The sequence below is a fragment of the Clytia hemisphaerica genome, unplaced genomic scaffold (assembly GCF_902728285.1).
Source record: "Clytia hemisphaerica strain Z4C2 unplaced genomic scaffold, Clytia hemisphaerica genome assembly, whole genome shotgun sequence".
Classification (NCBI taxonomy): Eukaryota; Metazoa; Cnidaria; class Hydrozoa; order Leptothecata; family Clytiidae; genus Clytia; species Clytia hemisphaerica.
Genome location: NW_027104237.1, coordinates 87078 through 108387, shown reverse-complemented (window position 1 = coordinate 108387; position 21310 = coordinate 87078). Strand labels below are relative to the sequence as shown.

Here is a 21310-nt window from a genome sequence, read left to right as displayed (position 1 = left end):
AGTGTGAAACAAGCTTCATCATGTTTTTCAAGCTCACGCATCTCTATGCTATGATGTTATCTTTCCGTCTTTTTCGTTCGAACATTTTCATCTTCATTCAACATGTCTCCGACTATCTATCTCAGGTAGGTCCATTCAGCATGTTGCTTGTTTGTGTCAAAATAAGATTAAAAGTCTTGTTGCAAGTTTAGAAGACGAAAAGAACTTTCCGTTTATCTTTTTAAGTCATCAAAACTAACAAGAAAAATATCAGCTTTGTGTGAAGTGTGCACTGCGTTAATCCTCTTTTCTTATCTTTCTTACTTTATATGATTTTAATGTCGTCTAAAGATCATCAGAGCTTTGAATTTTTGATACACTAAAATATCCTTAGGTGATAAACTAGTTCCCTACCCCTAACCCACTTGAAGCACAATGCCTCAGCCGCTGTACCAATTAACTTCCACAACGAAATTAGTTCCTACACTCTAAAGCCAAAGTGCTTTGTATCTCATTTAAAAATAAAATTCTTAAACTCTCTCTTGACATTCTTGATACACGAAAAATCGTGTTCCTGTTTTTCTATTTCTAAATTGTTAGTTAACTTATCGGCCAAAACCTAGTCGGCCCTAATTTTTAGTCGGCCCTAATTTTAGTCACCAAGCCAAAATTTTGTCACTTAGGGCCGACTAAGTTTTGGCTGATAGGATAACTTGCACTTGACAATGATCTGAAAATTTAATAAATGCCCTTTGTAAACGAAGTAATACGAAGTAATAGTCTGTCTGTCTGTCTCTGTTAAATTCATTTGAACTAGAATGTGACAATGTCTGTCTGTCTGTCCGTCTGTCTGTCTGTCTGTCTGTCTGTCTGTCTGACTGACTTTTTGTCTGTCTGTCTGTCTCTATGTTACTAAGTCTGTCTTTCACAAAGTCTTTAGGGCAGTCTGCAGACGAATTTCTAATTTTTTCTGAAATTTGGCCTTCAAATAGTTGGAAAAATACGGGCTCAGGACGTTGCGCACGTTTAAAATAAGAGAAATTTGCTTATATTCTTTTGAAATGTTATGGCGTTTAAAAGGCAAAAAAATTTCTCCAACCTCACATAAATATTTATTCTTAGGTGCCAAATAATGCCCGCTTGTTAATTTTTCGATTTTTTTCCAAGACCCCCCCCGGACCTTATTAGGACCCCCCCCCCCCCGTTTATTAATTTTTGAAAAATTTCCCAGCTACCAAAAGGAAAGTTCCTTGTTTTACTCTAAAAAGCCTCAATCTAGTCTATTTTGACCCTTTTCAGGGTTATTTTAAGGTCCATTTTCCAACCCCCCCCCCCCGGTAATTAGGTTCCCCCCGTTTATTTAATTTGAAAAATTTTTCCAACCACCCCGTTTATTCGAACCCCCCCCGTTTATTTGGCACCTAAGAGTAGTAATTTCCAATCCTATGATTTTTATCCTTTAAGTGCATTTGTTTATTTTAGGTTCAACTCTCTGAGACAGTCGGTGATCTTCCAAACAAATTGGAAACTGAAGTTGCGGAATCAGGGTCAAACTTCAGTGTGGGTGAAAGACAATTACTGTGCTTAGCCCGTGCTCTGTTGAAACGAAACAAAATCTTGGTTATTGATGAGGCTACAGCCAATGTTGATTTCGAGTAAGAGATCTATATATTCTGATTTGAGTAGAAGAAAACGTTTGCGAGTCGAAAAGGATTTTACGGATTTTTGGGATTTCCCTGAAGTTTTTTAGAATATGAGCATCCTTCAAGGCTATTCCAAAAAAAATTAGTAATTTGTACCAGGTCCTTTTTGGAAAAGGTGACCCCTGGAATTTTTGGATTTTCAAGCTCCTTTTATTGACCATTTTTACACTCGAAAACCTAAGCCCCCCCCCCTGGTTTTTTATTTTCTAGAACTTCCTGGAAGTCACACATCCTCAACTGGGGATACAGATTTCTGGAATAATTGATACCCAAGATTCTATTTAACAATATTTTCCCCACAATGTTCTGTTTTTTAGAACTGATTCGTTGATTCAGGAAACGATTCGTATGAAATTCCAAGATTGTACTGTATTAACGATCGCTCATCGATTGAACACGATTATCGATTCCGACCGGGTCATGGTAAGTAAGAAATGTGCTATGATCACTAACCTTTATATATCCCTGGACCAAGCTACATCCGCCATCTTTGATCGGAGTTTTTTTGAAAGTGGTACCCACGAAGAAGCCATTATAGCGTTTGAAACTTTGCCTAACGATAAACGGCGCTACATCATTAGCGAAACTAGATCTAGCGCTCATTCTGCGGTTACCAATTTCAAAAAAACTCCGATCATAATATTTTGCTAATTTTGAAATTAATATAGAACGAAAATGGACAAATTCGATTTCAATATTTTAAAAGTTATCTTCCATTAAAAAACTAAACAGTACATATGTACAGTATTGATTGAAAAATTTGAATATCGACGTAAAAAGTTAAAAAACTGGATAGTTTGTGCGATGAAATTAGTTAGTAAAAACAATGATGAAAGCATAAAAAAGTATTGAAAATAGAGTTTATGATTTGTCCGGGGGGGACCGATTTGAATTTTTTTAGGATAAATTTGTTGTTATGGCGACATTTTGGAAATAAGTTGAGATCTTTTCAAGAATATTTCGGTTTAGACTAGCTAGAATGAGTTACGGATTGTTTTATCATGTATGCTCATTCTTTCTGTTGTTGTTTAGGTAATGGATGAAGGTGAAATCGTAGAGTTCGATCTTCCCTACAATCTGTTACAAACATCTGATGGCCATTTGCGAAAACTCGTTGACCAAACCGGTGAAGTAGAGGCTAAAAGACTGGAGAGTTTAGCAAGAGAAGCTATGAGTGCAAAGATTGATGACTCTATTATGGCTGACAACGACGTCGAGGAGCAAGAGAATGGACCGAGTAATGACGTCATCAAAATGGTAGACGAAGAGATGACAAACTCTCTTCAAGATGGTAGCGAAAATGAGAAGGAGGTGTTAGTTAAAGAGAAAGGTTTAAAGACCCCTGAAGTTGTAATTACGGGCCCTGATGGCGCCAAGGAGCCGCTTTTGAGTGACACTGGTGTTTGAGTCCTGGATTATTCTATTAAGATGATGTAATGTGATGATAATAAGACTTGAATTTAAACTTTGAGGCAGAAATGTAATTTTAGCTCCAAATGTTCATTCAACTCTCAAATTGATCATTTCTCATGTTTGTAAAAAAGTCAAGTCAGAAAAAGTAAGAATACGTTAAAAATATTTCACCCGCAATTTCTTAAGAATACTTGACCCTCATCCAAAGTATAGTGTTTTATAAAAAAAGCGTGTATTTGGTAACGCAAACAAACACTACAAACACACCGCCAGGGGGGAGAAGAAGGTGGGAGAAAATGTTAATTTGGGCTAACAAGTAGGAGACTTTATTTTATAGAAAATAATTAGATTTAAGGCCGGTCTCCACTTTCGCGCGACATGTTGGTTGGTTGAAAAAAGAAGCAATTCCACTGGTCGAAATTGACGTAACGGATGAAAAAAGTAGAACTTCCTTCAACATTTTTTTTATTCGCGCGAAACTTTTTTATGACGTAATCTTTTCTTCAGGCAAAAAAGGTTAAGAAAAAAACGGGACGAGATGGAGTTTTTACAAGCTCTTATTTGATTTGGTTGGTCGTTAACCAGTAATAAAACAATTTTGTTACTTTTTCTAAAGAACGTGTCATTTTTATTACATCAAATGACCAATCATTAAAGTATCTTATAAAAACTCCATCTCATCTGAAAAAAACTGTTGCCTATTTCGCGCGAAAGTGGATACCGGCCTTTAGGATAGAGCCCAATTTTTTTTATTTTTTTATTAGATTCTATCACATTTTGAACTCATCAAGGTGCAATGTAGTGTTTAATGCTTATTTTTTTTATATATCATACTATATATATATAAAGATTAGGCGAGGCCTAATGTTTTACGGACCTAGCTACCCAGAAAAGGGTCGATCGGTCGGCGAAAAAATAAAAATAAAAGTAGAATTTCGCCTATAAAATCTCCTAATAAGACAGCAAAAACTTCTTGACAAAAATGCGGAATAGAAAATAAAATAGCACAAAAAGATCGAATTCATGGATAAAATGAAAAATTGATATATATTCTCAAAACTTAAAAAAAACTATCAAATTTTTGAAAATTTGGGATTCTGTAAAGCAATGAAAATGAAGATATAGTACCATATTTAGATTTTTGGAATTTCAGTTCGGTCGGGTCCGTAAAACAACTAATATAATAAAGTTGGTCTCGCCTTAGGTGATTTTATTGATGAACAGATTTTTAATATTTTTAACCTCATTGTTTTTATATAAGGAGAAGAAGATGTTTTATTTCAAATAATTTCAATTTCCTTTTTCAAATGGGGAGTTCCTTTACTCAGGTGGCACACAACGTTGTTTCAACGTTTATCCACACCACGTTTATCTAACGTTATATGGACGTTGTGAATGTTAGACGAGGGGGTTTGTAGCTCTAAATACCCCCCCCCCCCCCATAAAGTAAGATAATTATAGTCAAAAACAAAAAATTTGGTCATATTCCTTTGAACGCTTCTTATGATCTTTTTAACAATCCAGTTTTTGTAACTTTGTAACTTTTCTCAAGCACGGAGGTATAAAGAAAAACAGGAGTTGGATTTGTCGATAAATAGTCGTCTTTTGATTTCTTTTATAAAATGTATCTAAAGAAGTTTCAAGCTCGCCCGATGAAATAAGACTTCTTAGTAGAAGTCAAGGTTGCTCTGAACATTCTAACCCGGGGGGGGGGTACTTAGGCAAATGGAGGGTACGGTATGTGCCGCCCTTAAGGGTACCTTTTTTGGACTTCCAAAATCAAATTTCAGTCCCACTAAGTAAGGGTCGGAAAAATAGGAAAATTTTCAACTTTTTACCCCCTGAAAGATCGAAATTTGGTCAAATTTGTCCAGTTAAGGGTCGTAAAATTCCCAACATTTTCCTTTGTTTTCTCCTTTTTAGTCCCGGTAAGGGTCCAAAGTTCGAAAGTCGGGCGGCACTCTACAGTGAGTTGTGTTACTGAATTTGCTAACACATGGAAAAAAAATGGTTTTACTCTCTTTCTTTAATTGAAAATTGGATTAGTGCATCAAGTTCAACTGAAATCTGTCAAAAATCCCATATTGAAAGCTTTTTTTCCTCTTTTTACAGCAATAAATAGTTTTAAGGTCAGTTTACGCAAAACAGCAAAACCGGGGGTTTTTGATCTCTTGGCGGAAAAATCTCAGGATTGGATGGTCCGATTAACTTGAAATTTTCAACACAGCTTCCCCTCATAGGAAGGTGTGATCTGAATGAAACAAATTTTTCGAAAAATGTTTTGCTGATTTTATAATTATAAAAAACAGTTTTTTGGGTTTTTACCCCCTGATTTTACTTTTTTCAATTATTTTTTTCACTCAGATCACAGAAGGTCACTAGGGTAACATAACTGCCAAATATTAAAAGCTAACTCCTTCTGGTTGCTGAGATTTTTCTGCCAAGAGTTTTTCGAATCTATTTTTAGAAATGACGTCATGACGGGGCTTTGATATTTTTAATTATTTTTTCTATCTTTAGAACAACATAATAATGAAGTACCATCATACAAAGTTTCAACAATATATATTAAAAAGTTTTTGAGATATTCCACTTTGAAAATTTTTGGACTTTTTAAAAAAGTTTGTTAACGACCACCTTAAGAGTTTGTTGTTGCTTGATAAATTGTTTTCTCTCTACTTAAGTTTCTGCGTAGCTAGCCGGAGATTCTATAAGACCGAAACACCGGATTCTTCCAGTCGTTTATACAAACTAAATCCCGTAACAATAATGGTATTATCATATAACGCCTAAATTACACGCATTATAAACGACTGCAGTCTAAATTAATGGAACTTTAATTACTCTAAATTTCTCAATCGTGAAGTTTCTTTTCGATATTTTTTTTAATCTCGAAAATCACCACCATTATTTTTCACTAAGGTTCCAAATTCGAGTTTTTGGGCGCGTTCACACTGGAAAGTTTACCTAATTAAATCTATCAAAGTTAAACAAAGAGATTTATGATGGATGGTTAGGTTTATTACAGTTCTTTGTAGGTTCACGAGATCTATTATAACACGGTAATTGGCCCAGCGCGCTTGCGAAGGGGCCTTTCAAGAGGAACTTTCCGTGTGTCTGTCTGTCCTGTCCTGTCTGTCCGCAGTCCGTGCCGTGTTCTGTTTTTCTGTCCTCTCACTTCTATCCGTGCTGTGTTTGCTCCTTGCACTCTCTTTTCTATTTTGTAAGCTTTCGCGCTCTTTACATTTACAACTTCAACACCAGGCGCTTCGACTCCTTCCTTGGAAACATGAAGAAGAAGTTTGGGAATGAACTTGTTTCTTCAAAGACTTTGTGCTTTTAGGACATCCTGATGAATCAGTCTAAAATTCACACTGCAGACACGTTTTGCCACTTATAAATATTTACATACGATTGCTGTTATTTGATCCATATTAATATTTTATCATATCCATATTGTTGCTGATCGACCAGTAATTCTTTTCATCAGCTATCACTGTTATTGGAATTATCCAAGCTGCAAGGTATGTAAATGTGTTATTATACTGTTGCTAATGAATCGAAAGTTTAGCTTTATAGTTTGATTAAAACTGTTTTCTCAAGAAGTCCATCATATTTTGTAACCTTCTGGTGGAAAAGCTTCCACTTAAGATCGCCAGTAGAGCACACTGTGCGTTTGGAAACTGGAAACCTTTAATAACCCCCTTGGAAAATCTGAAAATAACCAAAAGGCCCTTGGAAAATCAAGGCTCAGACCTCCCTGGAAAAGTTTGTCAATACCCGTGAATGGTTAAAAAATGGAATAGCCCATTATTTTGCTATAAAACAATAGCAGCTGAAAAACTTCTTTCCTCCAAGACTATTTTAAGTCTTAAATTAACCTTTTTTAAGAGTATGAATTAATGCGAATGACCAAAATATTTAACCATTAAGTTTTGCGGTATTTAATAATGCGAATTGGGCCAAATTCGCATTAATTAGCCCCGCATTAATTTATACTCTTAAGGTATTCAAAACCAAATCAAAAGTCAAATCTTTTGTACAATAAGGGGTGACAGATGATGATTCAAATTTTTTTCTAGAATAATCTAAGTTAATAATGGTAGCAGCCCCAGCGGACATCAAAAAAGTTTCTGGTTCCCAACTTTTGTCACTCTTTTCTCTAAAAGCCGGGTTAGAAAGTTTGTAAAAAGACCCGAGAAATCAAAATTCAATAAAAATGAAGGTCCGCTCCTCAAAAGCTTCAGCGTGGGTGGCTGCCAATATGCCATTGGAATATCAGATAAGTCATTTTTGCCGACCACCCGCCCGCCTGGTACTTATAAGACACGCTGCGACAGGAACAAAAGAATTTTTCGATGTCCACCCTATCACCTTTATGTCGTACAATATACATCTTACTAATTTTTTTTTTTTTTCTACAGATTTCAAGACCACCCTTCACTCTGTGTGAGGGGTTATACTCAGCATTATCAGCTTAATCGGCACTATCAGCTCAATCGGCACTATCAGCTTACTCGGCATCTATCACTATCAAAATTTACTGAACTAAACTTACTCAGCTCACTGAATATTTGAAATAAATATACAAAACAATTTTACGTCTTTTTAATTCGTCTTATACTCCTCATTCGACACCTCGTGAGAAATCATGATATCCATAGAGGCTTACCGTATTTCAATAGGCAATTTTAATGGTACCCGGCAACTAGACCTCCGTTCCATTTATCGCCATCTAGTTCTAAACTCATCTTTTTCCAGCAAAGGCATTTCCCAGGTTCTAAAACCGGCCCCATTTTTATTTGCGACGCTATATCTAAGCATAGTTCTAATAACCTATGGTGATATTGAAACTAATCCTGGTCCTGTCAATTTGCGCAAGGTAGTCCGTGCATCTTACAATCAAGGGAACGTAGACATATTTGGTCCCCAAGCAGGTACTCAATGTATGTATATGTCTACATCCGCGATATTATACTCTCATTTAAATCTTCTAAGAGATTGGGAAAGGTCTGATCTTGATATTATACTAAGGTTAGGCAATGAACTATACAGAGGTCTTGGCTATACTAACGAATACATCGATTTGACCGAGCTTCATATTTTAGGGTACAAATTATATTCTTTTGATATTTAGTATTTTTAACATGACATTACATGCTCTCAGTTCCCTTATTTTACAAAATATTTGCTCTATTTCAAGTGCCTACTTTTGTTTGTGATGCTAAATATCCATCTTTGACTATTGAAGTTTATTTTCTCTCCAAAAGAACGCAAAATAGCCATTGTCCACCCCCTAAACTCAGTGAAAAGATCATTCTACAAGGTTCTTATGCCTCCATTTTTGGCCCTGTACGTTTATCAGGGACCCGAAAGTATGTATCTTTATTTTAAAACACCAAAACCGAAATTTTTATCATGTAAATTTATACAGCTACATATTCTTATGATATTTCTTTTTGATATTTGATGGTCTCTGACCTTTGTTTGTATTTCTTTAAAAAGAAAATGCCTTGAACTGATTTGGTATCGCATCAAATCTTTTTCTCATTACCTTTTTTTTGACTTTATAGAAACTTATACCCCTAAGCTATGAAACTGGCTATTTTAAAAATCATTTGTAAACAATTAGAGCTAAAGAAAACGAGGCAAAAACTTTGTGGCAACCTGGAGACTTAAAAAATTGTTGGAAGATATCTTTCGCGCGAGCTTTTATATGGTAGATTTACTCTTTTTCGGCTTGATCGACGCGCCTGGTTTTTCTACAAATGACAGACTGAAACTTAAACTTTCGCTTGCTTTCAAATATCCTACTTATTCAAAGCAAAGAAATCACTATTTCCTATCCTACTTTTTCTTGCCTGCGATTCTAGCCCTTCGAGCTTACTCTTCATTGATGAACACTAAATGACGTCACTGGTTCGAGCTGCAAAATAGTTGCCGCCCACATAGACTAGAGTCTACTTCTAGCTGAACTTTGCTTTTTGATAATTTTTTATGACGCTGAGTCCAGTGAAGTAGACTAGGAGCGTTTGGCGAGGTCGCCATTTTGAAAAAAAAAATTAAAAATCAAAATAACAATAAAACTACTTGGAGTTGAAAGATATAATCAAAAATAAGAAACAAACACGATTAACAGATTTGCAATCCCTTATTCTCAAATAAAAATATTGCTTCATACTGTTTTTACCTTCCAAAAACAACTAAAATCTGGCGGACTGTTTTACAGTCCGCCTAGGCAAAAGCATATTACCATATACTACCGGGCCACTTATCAGCGCCAAAAAGTCCATAAAAAAGCTCTAAGTGGACCCCGGGCTACCGCCCACAGATCTGTAAAACCGGAAGGGCTAGATATGACTTAACGCTTTCTCCAGCAAAAAAAAGTGAAGCACATTTAGGTTGTTGTTAGTTTCGTTTGATGGCGTAGAGCAGGTTGGACTTTGATAGATGCACGCAACAACGTCAGAAAGTTCATAACATAAACCAACCAGGGGCTGAACAAGACTCAGGCTAAGTAACAAAAATCTAAATTATTAATTCAATCTGCTCAGAAGCTCGAAATCACACGCTGGGCCTTCACGCCGCTAAGGCTTCTTGTTGATTTTGCTTAAGGCTTCTCATTGGTTGATTTTTTATTGAGAGTTTCGATTTCACCTGTGATTGGTTGATATTGGTATCCATACATCACTTGAAATCCGCAAACATATTTGTTCTAATGGTTTTACTCACTGCATTCATCTTACACATCAACAACACCGTTTGCACTATTTCTAATTTTTTCCTCAGTTCATTCGTTTATGAAATCGTAAAACTTTTTGTTCACTGCACGCATTCTTTGTTTATGCTTCCTTAATAAAATCTTTTGTTATAAGGGAAGCCTCTACCCTACCCTTAAGACAATAGAGCTTACTACTCTTAATTAAGGAAGATCGATTAAAAATTACAATACTACGCGTTCGACTCTTTGTTAAATGCACGTTCTGTATTGTAGTCAACAAAAGATTCTCCTAACTACATTTTTATTAAGGAAGGTCTGTAGTGTGAACACGACCTTTCTTTTCATAGGGGCAAACTTTAGCTGTCATTAAATGCCACCACATTTACATTTAGCGTGCTTTTTAGGAAATTTTATTTTTTATACAAGAATGACGTTTGGAATGCTAAAACCCTATAAACTTAATTAGGACAAAAATAGAAATGAGCAAAACTAAGCTAACAGATCACAAAATAAAGTGAAAAAGACAGCCTCAATTCAAAATTCATGAATAAAATAAGTATTTACAGTGCGTCCCGGTATAAAGTGGTCAATAAAATGTGAAGAAACCTTGACATAAATCATTTCATAAGTGTTATTTCAAATGAATTACATGTACATAATATTAATTACATTTAATACAGTAATATAAATAACTGCATCATTCAAAAAGTATTTTTGGTTGAATTGTCGTTTTCAACTTAATTGCTACCGCAGGGAGCCTAAAGTGACCGAGGATGGCATTCATAGCTTCACGCATAAGGAAGTTGGGTAAACATCTCATAATTTTGCGTTTGCGTTTGCGCGTTTTTCAGTATTTTAGTTCCGCTTAACGGAAGCATTTTTATCTTACTACGGTCTCTCTATTGTTTTATCATCATCAAAAAGACTTTACCGGAGTCTTTTTGATCTGATTACTCATTTTGAAATCTCAGTTTGTCTTTTTCTTATCCCTGGAGAGTTAATGAATCTAAGGAAATTCCCTTTTTATACCACAAGTAGTTATTAGGCGCTCTTCATAGGTTAAAAATATTACTCTACTCAAAGTATTCGAACAGTTATGTTGCTAAACGTGTACATTAGTAAAATAACATGAAGAGCAGTATCTTCAGATATACGCTTTTTATAGGAAAAGCCAGTAAGTCATATGATTCTGGCTGGGCTGCTCTTAATTTTATATGAGTTTTTCAGGCTTAAATGTCAATATTAATGAAAATGGAAACCTGTACTTCTCAGTAATTTCTCAGATTCTTCTTAATTTGTTTTTAGGTTTTGGCCAAATTTCAGCCTCGTATTCTTATGAAATTGTTCTTATAAAAAACATGTAAGACAAGGCACGGGTGTCACTCTAAGTAGACTGTAAATCGCTCCCTTGACACATTTGTTAGCATTTGAAAGAATTTTGTCTTAGATGAGAGGTCACTCTTAACAAAAATTACTGTAGGGCTAAGATCATTCCTTTTGAACGCAAATTTAACTCTATGTGTTCGTTTTGCTGCGGTGGCACCTTAATGAAAGTTATGGCTACAATCCTGGCCATAATATTTGAGACAAAAGGGAAATTCCCACGAAATCTTATAACCACAAGTATTTTGGAAGCGCTCTAAATTAGGTTAGACGAATAGAGTTTTAACTCTGAGTTTTAACATGAGACTTAAGACAGGAGCTTAGAATCTGAGGATCCAAAAGTCCCAGAATGGTCCAACAGGGCTCAGAATATAGCCTGGAAGTCAATTAACCCCACCCAAATCGAAATACTCGAATAAATTTATCAATTAGCCCAAAAACGACTTTCTCGCACGAAGTCCAAATTTTGAAAAACGAGGAAATAAGCTAAATTCTCAATATATTTTGGCCAGGATTGTAGTTATTTCAATAGGATGAAATTTCGCAGAGAATTAATTTCACGAATGAGCAATTTTTAAATTTCTATATTGGAACCTAATTTTGATAGAAATTGAGAGGTCTAGGAAGTTGATTCTTTCTTTGGAATGTTCGAATGTGAATTTTATTGTGTCGTGGATTGTGTTCATGAATTGTTTGAGACGGTTTAAGTCTTCATCTGACTCAATGAAAAGAAAAAATACATCATCAATAAAACGTTTCCAGAGTGGGATGTATTGTTGGAACTCCATGAGTATTGCTGCTTCAACATCAGCCATGAATAAATTTGCATATTGGGGTGCGTATCGTCCTCCCATGCTGGTACCATTGTTTTGAATGTAGTGGGAATTCGAGTAGTACTTTGATGGCAAAAGGGGAAGGTGCATTTGAGTGAAGCAGGTGCGGGGATTGTTTGTAATGTCGGGAGGTGGCTTCTAGTCCATCACCATGAGGTATGTTAGTATATAACGAGATGACATCTGCAGTAACCATGGTGATATTGGAAGGTAGTGGACCGAATGAATCAAGGATGGTGAGCATATATGTGTGAAGGTAGGTGTTCAACAAGTGGCTGTAGATGGTGGGCAATGTACAAGAGCAGCCACCGGCTAGAAAATACAAAATATCTGTTCTTGAGGTCTTTTTCTCCTGGAAAATACTATCTGTTTTCTGCCCAGGATACCCCTGGAAAAACTTATCTGTTCCGAAAAAAAAATGGATCCCTGGAAAATGTATATCTGTTCTATCAGAAATTTGACCCTCCTGGAAAATAATAGCCGTTCTCTAGAGATAAGGTGGTTATACTATTGGAACAAAAAGAGGTCTCCAGGAAATTTGATGTGTTCTTCATAACATTGCTGGAAAATTCCCGGAAAATTAGATGTAGTTTTCTTGAATGTGTCCTCCTGGATTTTCTGAACAGATATTTTCTAGGCTGTTCCTGGATTTTTCATAGGTGTTCTTTTAGGATATGTTTCTTAGATTTATTCATAAAATTTCTTCTCCTGGAAAAAAAGAACAGATACTTGGAAAAATCCGCCGGTGGCTGCTCTTGAATGTAGCGGGAAATGTTGTCAGTGGGACATCCAAGCCAGGACGAAGTGGGTTGTTAACCTTAGAGTAGTATATCAAATTCTAACAAAAGAGTCAATATCTTAAAATTGCAAAATATACTCGTCTCGAGATGCATAAATTTATTGTTGTCCTCGTTTTCAAACAGATTTCATTGCTATAAAATTACATATTCACAATGATAATTGTCTTGTTTACACCTCATGAGACATTTTGAATTTCAAGTACTTTTGTTTTATTTTTATTTTTTTTATTTTTTTATTTTTTTTATTTTTTTTTTTTCCGATTTATTTAACGTTGGTGTTACATAGTTATAATTAAATACTAATTTATACCAACTATTGACAAAAATGATTATATCAAAGACTTTGATTATATGAAAAGATAATTTCAATAAAACTATATAATAAAGTGAAACTATAAATTTTTAGGTACATATTTTACAAAGGCAAATATTTGTTAGGTTTATTTCATTAAGTGAGGATTTAAATGAATCGATGGAAGGCTTAAGCTTAGTATTTTCGGGAATTTGATTCCAAAGTAAGCTTCCACGAAATAAAAAGGATTGCGTTCCGAAGCGATGGGAGGTAGCCTTGGGTATTGACATCAAGACTTTGTTTCGCAAATCAAACTTAATTGTTTTTGATTTATAGACCTGCTGCATGAATTCAGGATTTAATTTTTTCTCAGATTTGAAAACCTCACAAAGTAAGAAGCGAAGATGAATTTCATGGACCGTTTTACACTTGGCGCTCTGTAACAGAGATTCATAGTCTTCTTGGAAATCACAAAGTAATATTCTCAGAGCCCGCTTGTGGACTTTAGTGATTTCCTCATATGTAGTCTTGTTACAGAACATCCAAATGATCGGCGCGTAATTAAATATAGACATAACATAAGCATTAAAAATTAATCTCCGTTGGTCAAATGTAAGAAGGTTTCGAATTCTGTTTAAGCTCCAAATTCTCTTTTTAGTCTTAGAGCAAAGAGAATTGATATGAGTGCTAAATGATAGATTATTGTCGATGGTGATGCCTAAGAGCTCAACAGAATCCGTTGATGATATTTTTACATATTGTCCAACCGAAAGTTCTACAATAATATTTTTATTATTTCCTAATACCAACATTTGAAATTTTCCAGGGTTTGCTTCAAGGTAGTTTTTTGAGAACCAATCTAGAATAATTTCTAAGTCAAACTCCAGATTTAAGATGAACTCTGCAAGAGTTTCAGCACAAGAATGCAATGTATTATCATCTGAAAAATTGCAAATGCTGGTTTTGACTATGAAAAAGAATAAGTCATTCAAAAAAATGCTAAATAAAAGGGGTCCGAGTATAGAGCCCTGTGGAACACCAAGATGTATTTCCAACCATTCACTATATTCAGAGCCGATTTTTGTTCTCTGATAGCGGTTACTCAGATAGCATTTGAGAAGTCCAAGACTTTTAGCATCGAGTCCATAAGCTTTGAGTTTAGCTAATAAAAGTTTGTGGTCTATGCAATCGAAAGCTTTAGATAAGTCCATTAAAACTGCTCCAACTTTACCAGACGTATCCAAGCTTTGATGCCATTGACCAATCATTTTGATTAGAGCATGCTGGGTGCTGTGTTTAGCTCTGAACCCACAAAGTCTTGAGTCAAAAATGCCATCAAAGTAAGATGAAAGTTGGTCATGCATAATTCTTTCATAAATTTTTGAAAAAACTGGTAGTACGCTAATTGGCCGATAATTTTTCTTCAGAAATTTGTCTTCCTTTTTAAAGACAGGAGTGACCCTCGCCTTTTTTAGAGTTTGAGGGAATTGAGAAGTGCTAAATGCAAGATTTACTAGTTTTGATAATGGTTCTGATAATAAGTCAGAGACCATTTTAACAAGCTTAACTGAAAAAGGACCGCTCACGGATTTACCAGGGTTAAGTTTAATCATTATTCGCTGGATATCTTCAGGGGTAACCTCACTAAACGAAAATGATTTGTTCGTAGACTGAGATTCGAGGATGCGAAGGACGCTAGGATGATTTTCGAGCGGATTATTTTCAGTGTTCCCAGGAAGACTAGATTCTGAAGTTCTTATGCCAAGATAAGAAGCGATATTTACAAAATAATCATTAAAAGTTTGAGCTATAGTAGCCTCATCATCTATCAGCTCGTTTGATTCACTTGAATTGTCAAGCAAGAAGATTTTTTCGTGGTGTTGGACCTTGTTTGAAAAGTATGGTTTTAGAGTTAATGTTTGCCTTTTGGAAATTTAAATTGGTTTAAATGTATGATTTCATAGAAATCTGTTTGAAAACGAAGACAACAATAAATTTATGCATATCGAGAAGGGTGTATTAGGGCCTCTCAAGCATGACCCAAATCACCAGAATCGCACCGATATTCATTGTCGATCGCAACTCACGAAAAATAACCAAATCGAAACTCATCCCGCAGTTTCGACTATTATATATTGGGTCAAATCACGCATCACACTCCAAAGTTTTGCCAAATCACGATCACGCTCAACCAAAATTCAGTGTTGATCGCAACTCACGAAAAATAACCAAATGGAAACTCATCCCGCAGTTTCGACTATTATATATTGGGTCAAATCACGCATCACACTCCAAAGTTTTGCCAAATCACGATCACGCTCAACCAAAATTCAGTATTGATCGCAACTCACGAAAAATAACCAAATCGCAGCTTATCCCACAATTTCGACTATTATATATTGGGTCAAATCATGCATCACGCTCGTATCTTTTAATCGTAAATTTTGCCAAATCACGATCACGCTCAAACCTTCAATCATGCCATCAAGTAAATATTTCTGGGGTTGCTTCCTTAATTATAGAGGATATGTGTATTATCACAATATTGACAGGAAGTCCAGAATTTTAATAATAGCATATACAACAAAACACTTTTTTGTACAAGTTTTGTTGTTAAAGACACCGTCAATAAGTGTTATATACAGTACTATCCTCTCCTCATCTCGTCTCGTCTTTTGCTCCAATTTGTAAGAAAATCGTTAATCTATCTATGAGAATTGCCAGTCTGGAATTTGTGCACAGCCAGGATGCCATATATTCAGCGTGAAAATGCCCTCATATCAGTGTAATCTGTCCCCACCCTCAAAACATCTATAGTGTGGCTTATGCACAAATTTCATGGTGATATTGCTCATTCCAATCCAGTTCACATTCTCAAATTCCAGGTATAGTGTTTGTCTGGTTTGTTTCAAATTGAAAGTGTTTGTTTGTTCTAATTTAAAAAGTGAAGGACGTTCCAGTTTTGGGAATATATAAACAGCAAAGTACAAAGTATATATTGTAAGTAGCTGTGCTACCCAAGCATATGACTACATTCAAGTTTGCATTTACCATTTATCCAGAGTATATTAAAGGACAGTTCTACATTGTTTTGCTTTTTTTTGACAAAACAACAAAAAAAATCGCCCAAAAAGTTACAACCCAATATATCTTGCGTGAAGCTATGAATGCCTCCTTCGCTCGCTGCTGTGACAAAAAACAGCAACAAGTTTCGTAAAAAATTTGTTCCGTGATTTGTTAACTCAGATTGTGTGTCTTTTTGTTGATGATCAATTACGTACCGTGGCCCATATATGACATGCTATAAACAGCACTTTATCGGGGGTAATAACATGTTAACCCTTTAAGTGCCAATGTCGTATATATATCAGACATAGGCTATCTAGGAGGGCGAAGCCCTCCTGTAATGCCCAGTTTGAGTAAGAAATCGTCATTTTTGGTCTAACTCGTAGGAATTGGATTGGGCTTCATGGCCAAGCAAAAAAAATCAAAAGTGAGTCGTTTCAGCGAGATTTTAAGCTAAAAAGTTAAAAAAATTTGACAAAAATCCACTTTTTTAATATTTTGACCTTTTTTTGACCATTTTTGGTCAACAAGTGATCCAACACCCTCCAAATTTGGCCCTGATTAACTTGATTCTGTCCTCCAGCGAATTAGTTTGAAGTTTTGCCACTCGGCACCTTTCTATCATTCAGTCAGGTCCGTGCAGCTATCCAACGGACTATAAACGAGCTTCTAACTCCTTCTAGATCCGGAGATCTAAGCCTTTAAATTTTGAACTAGCGATTTTCTTTAAAAAACTTAGAAAAAAATGACCGTGCGTGGCACTTAATGGGTTAACATGTTAACAAAGGGATGGTTTGTACTTTTATGGTGTGACAGGATTGGCCCTTTTATAGTATTACGGGATTTGACGAAAAAAAAGACGGGAAAACAGTATTTTAAAATCTTGAACCTGTACAAACCGGTGTGACAGTGTTATTATTTTTTTCAATTTTCGAGATTCCGGGATTCAGCAAAAATTTTGACGGGAAAACGGTATTTCGAACCCCTACAAACTCCCCCCCCCCATAACAAGATAATTTATATCGACATAGCGAGATAATATTTATGTCAATAGCACATGATAAAGATTGATATCGTCACATTATAAAAATAAGATAACCTTTTTATGTCGATAACATTAAACCTAGGCAATTAGGGAAAGGGTTTTGTAACTAGATGTAATTAGAAAGAAATTCTGACTTAATTGAACAAATTTCTAAATTTTACAGAACGTTTTCACGGCTATTAGAGAAGATAAATTGATTATGTTAAAAGAACATTTTGAACTTTCAAAACGAGATCGCAGTGATCAAAATAAAGGAGAGAGAAAATAACAGCAAGGAATTATTATAGACACTGGAAAACAACTAGCTGATTTTTGCCAATTTCTCATGTACAAGCCTTGCCCGCAGTAATGACAATATTGTTCACCCTCCTTCCACCATTAAATGATTTTTAGTAGTATTTTTTTGCAGTTCCTCATCAAATAGCACTTATCCAATTCCCAAAAGAGACTTTAAACTTTCCTCTGAGATTCAAACTCAGCTAGTTAATTGCTAATGATATGTCGTTATGACGTTTTATATTGCGAGAATAATGCAAAAACATGCTATGTATAAGAAATTGAATATTGACACCAGAAATTTTCAAACTTCAACCTTAAATAAACCACCATGCCACCACGTGCTACCAAAAGATTTTCATACCACAGTAAAGCTATTAGAGTCACGTCTAACATATGTCAATGTCAGCTCTTCTCGGAGAAATATTGGAGAGATATTCCCAATTCAAAATTTCCTGTCATTATAAGCATTTTGTTTGATTTTACTCCTCTGATGATTTTGTTCTCACACCAGATTTCATAAATGTATTCGTTTGGTATTCTAGAATTTATTTTCAAAATTTTGGCCAGCAAAAGTACGAATAGAGAAAGTTAGAGATTTTTTTAGAAATAAGAGTATTAATCATTTTCCAAAATCAGAGTCCTTCGAGCCGCCATGACAGATGTCCTTTGAGGACAAAGCCTGTACATCGATTGTTTTCTGAAACAATGGAAATACAATACTTCGCTCTCCACCGTTTCATTCGATGTTTATCCAGAGTCTCTATAATAAATCCATGATAACAGCAAGAGAAAAAAACGAAACATTGAAAAAGACAATGGAGCTGTCTATTGTCTATTTACTAAGTTGACGATAAAATAGTTAACAGTTGAGAATTGTTTTTTTTAAAGTTATTCATAAAAGATGTCTCAAGACAATTAATATGACACAGAGAGAAGCTTTGATAAATATTGCAAATTTAGTGAAACACACACAAGAACTTTCTTTCTATAGAAGTGGTACGACTCGAAACTTTTTTTCTAGATGAGGCCCCCCCAGCGGACCCAAAATTCACGCCATCACGCCAATGTCTTTTCGATTTCACGCCATCACGCCTGAAAATTTTGATTTTCACGATCACGCCAATTTTTCTCAATTTCACGTCATTACGCCTAGAAAATTAGTTTTCACGCTCATATTCTCTGGATAAATGCAGTTTTATACCACGTTATATACCCATTGGTATGAATAAAATGCCGTTATGCCGGTATGTGCTTGGTCGTCAATCAGTTTTTCGGCATTCTCATACGCGTAAGTCACGATTATATCATTTTTGCTATCGAAAACACCCGAAAAATCTGGAAGGAATTTGACCTCTGTTTTTCTATTTCTAGTAAAAAACACAGGGGTCAAATTCCAGTTTTTTCGGGTGTTTCCGATAGGAAAAATGACATAATCTTGACTTATGCATATCAAAAATTGTTTGACAACTGGTGGGTCACATCAAAGGGCCCCAGCTTGAGGGCTGAGGTATATTTGAGTAAATTGACTACCATGGTTGGGCAACCGAGAAAATTTTTAAGGGTTCCGTTGACGGGACCATGGGCATTAATTGTGAATTAGTGTGAATAGTTTTCAAAAGAGGAACGAGGAGGCGCAACCATTTTTTTTTTTTTTTTTTTTTTTTATATGATTTGAGAAGCTACATTACACTTACGAACATATACTACTTACAAAAACAAACACAGAAAAAATAAATAGCTCATCCCCCCGCAAGGCACTAAGTGATATCGCCAAGGGTACTAAGCTATTGAATAAAATTAAAAACTTAAAGGGAAAACCATCACTAAAAGGATAAACACAAATATTAAAAAATATTATAGAGCTGTGTAAGAAGATCATCAAACTAAAATAAGGCACCACTAAACCTTTCAGAGTCGAGAATAAATTCTATGAAAAGATTAATTATTATGTTATTTATGTTGAAAGGTAATTCTGGATCACCGAACAACAAAAGGTTGAAGAGATTAGGAGGGCTTAGTGGATAAACATTTATGTCTTGGTTCAGAAGTTTGTTGAACAAAAGATGTCTTGCCTGATAGTAAATAGAGCAGTGCAAAAGAAAGTGTTGAGAGTTTTCGATGGAATTTGTTCTACACGCACAAAATGGATCTAAGGTGTCACGAAAACCGTGTCTAAATTTATGTTCATTGAGGTGACTAAATCCTACTCGAAGACGATTGAGACGATTAAAAACAGGAGAAGGTTTGGGCCTTAGAAACTCGAGGATTGCTTTTTTGAAGGTAGATACTGAAGGCATATCTCTTATACGACCAGCCAGAATATTCCAGTGTGTTATGCAGTATGGATAAAAAGAATATTCCGGAAATGCTCAGTTCGAATATTAAGTTGATAAATAGGATTTCTTGTTCTTAGATTACCCGGTGCCGCAAGTCTTGCTGGTAAGTAGTTACGTAAATAAGAGGGGGCTAAATTGTTTAAAATCTTGCCCTAGTACCCCCCCCGGGGGGAATAAGAACATGTTAAGAACATCTTTAGGCTAAAAAAACATGTAATTATGGCTCGCCATTTTACATTTTTATGTTAGTCATGCTCTTAAACTAATCAAGCAATTTGAATTAGCTATTTTCCTTTCTCTCTTGCAGAGCTTTGTTGATGCAAATACTTACGGATTATATAAAGCAGCTTGGATTAATTTGTTGTGTTCAAAAGAACTTAATTAACATCTTTTGAAGGTATTAAGTTATTTCACCTAAGATGAAGTCAGCTTTGTTTCCAGTGGCAACCATTTTCATTAATGTTTATTTTGGTTACTTTGGTAAATTCCATAAAATAGCTCCCACTCATCTTCAAAACCTCGACCGCCTCATAGAACCAGTTTTAAAAATAGCATCTTAAAGCCATTGACTTTTTACATAGTTATAATGTATGTTGAATCAGCAGATTGAAATAAATAGAATCTTTTGTAATGAATAAAGAAAAATGTGGAGCAAGATTTTTTTCTTCCTTTTATTTACAAATTTGAAAGGACTCTTTCATTAAAATTTTGCTGACATCAGTTTCAGACGAGTCGCTTTATTTAAAAGAAAAAATTCTGATAACGGTGGCTACCGATCAAATTTATTATGCTGTAGTGAAAATTCACTTTTTAAGACCACTGCTTTAAAAAATTCCTTGAGATGATTTTGTTGCTACGATAGCCTCATTTAAAGTTTTAGTTCTATCTTCTTTTCGGTTTATGGCCATCATTGCAATAAAAAGAAGTTAGCAACCGTCTGGAATGAATCTTAAGTTGCTAGATGGATGTTATATTATCACTGGCTGCGTTTAGACCAACTGGCATTTGTAATTTGGCATTTGCTCATGAGGGATTCAATTTTAATAGCTTTTCCATTGTATTTTCTGTCATGGCATTTAAGGAATCGTCTTTTTAGAGTCATTACTGAAAAGGTGATTCCCTCAAGTTCAACTTTGACAGATCAAACAATGAAAAACATGGAATTTCTCAAAAACTGCAGTCATTAAGACTGAAACTTTTTGCCGTAGGGCTAGGCTATGGCAAATCTTGCAAATTTTACAATCTATAGAAAGAACTGAATAAAAAACGTCAAATACTTTAAAAAATCAAAAATGTCACTTTTTCTCTCTGTTTTGGTTCCTTTGTTTGATTCGAAATGCCAGAAAAGGGGATTCCTTTGCTCAAAATGGCATTTCAAATGCCAACGAAATGCCAACACGCTGGCATCATTAGGCATTTGACAAACCGAACAATTGCGCGGAACAATAGAATTCAAAAGA

At 35.2% G+C, this 21310-nt stretch overlaps 1 protein-coding gene across 1 annotated transcript in view; it reads left to right on the top strand.

Moving 5' to 3' along the window:
* LOC136816047 (ATP-binding cassette sub-family C member 4-like) overlaps positions 1-3265 on the top strand; it is a 62635-nt gene extending 59370 nt beyond the window's left edge. Inside the window, exons 29-31 of the mRNA XM_067072478.1 lie at positions 1462-1634; positions 2000-2105; positions 2715-3265. Of these exons, the coding sequence (XP_066928579.1) occupies positions 1462-1634; positions 2000-2105; positions 2715-3089 (654 nt within the window). The 3' untranslated portion in view covers positions 3090-3265. The remainder of the gene's footprint in view (positions 1-1461; positions 1635-1999; positions 2106-2714) is intronic.
* Positions 3266-21310: the final 18045 nt, after the last annotated feature.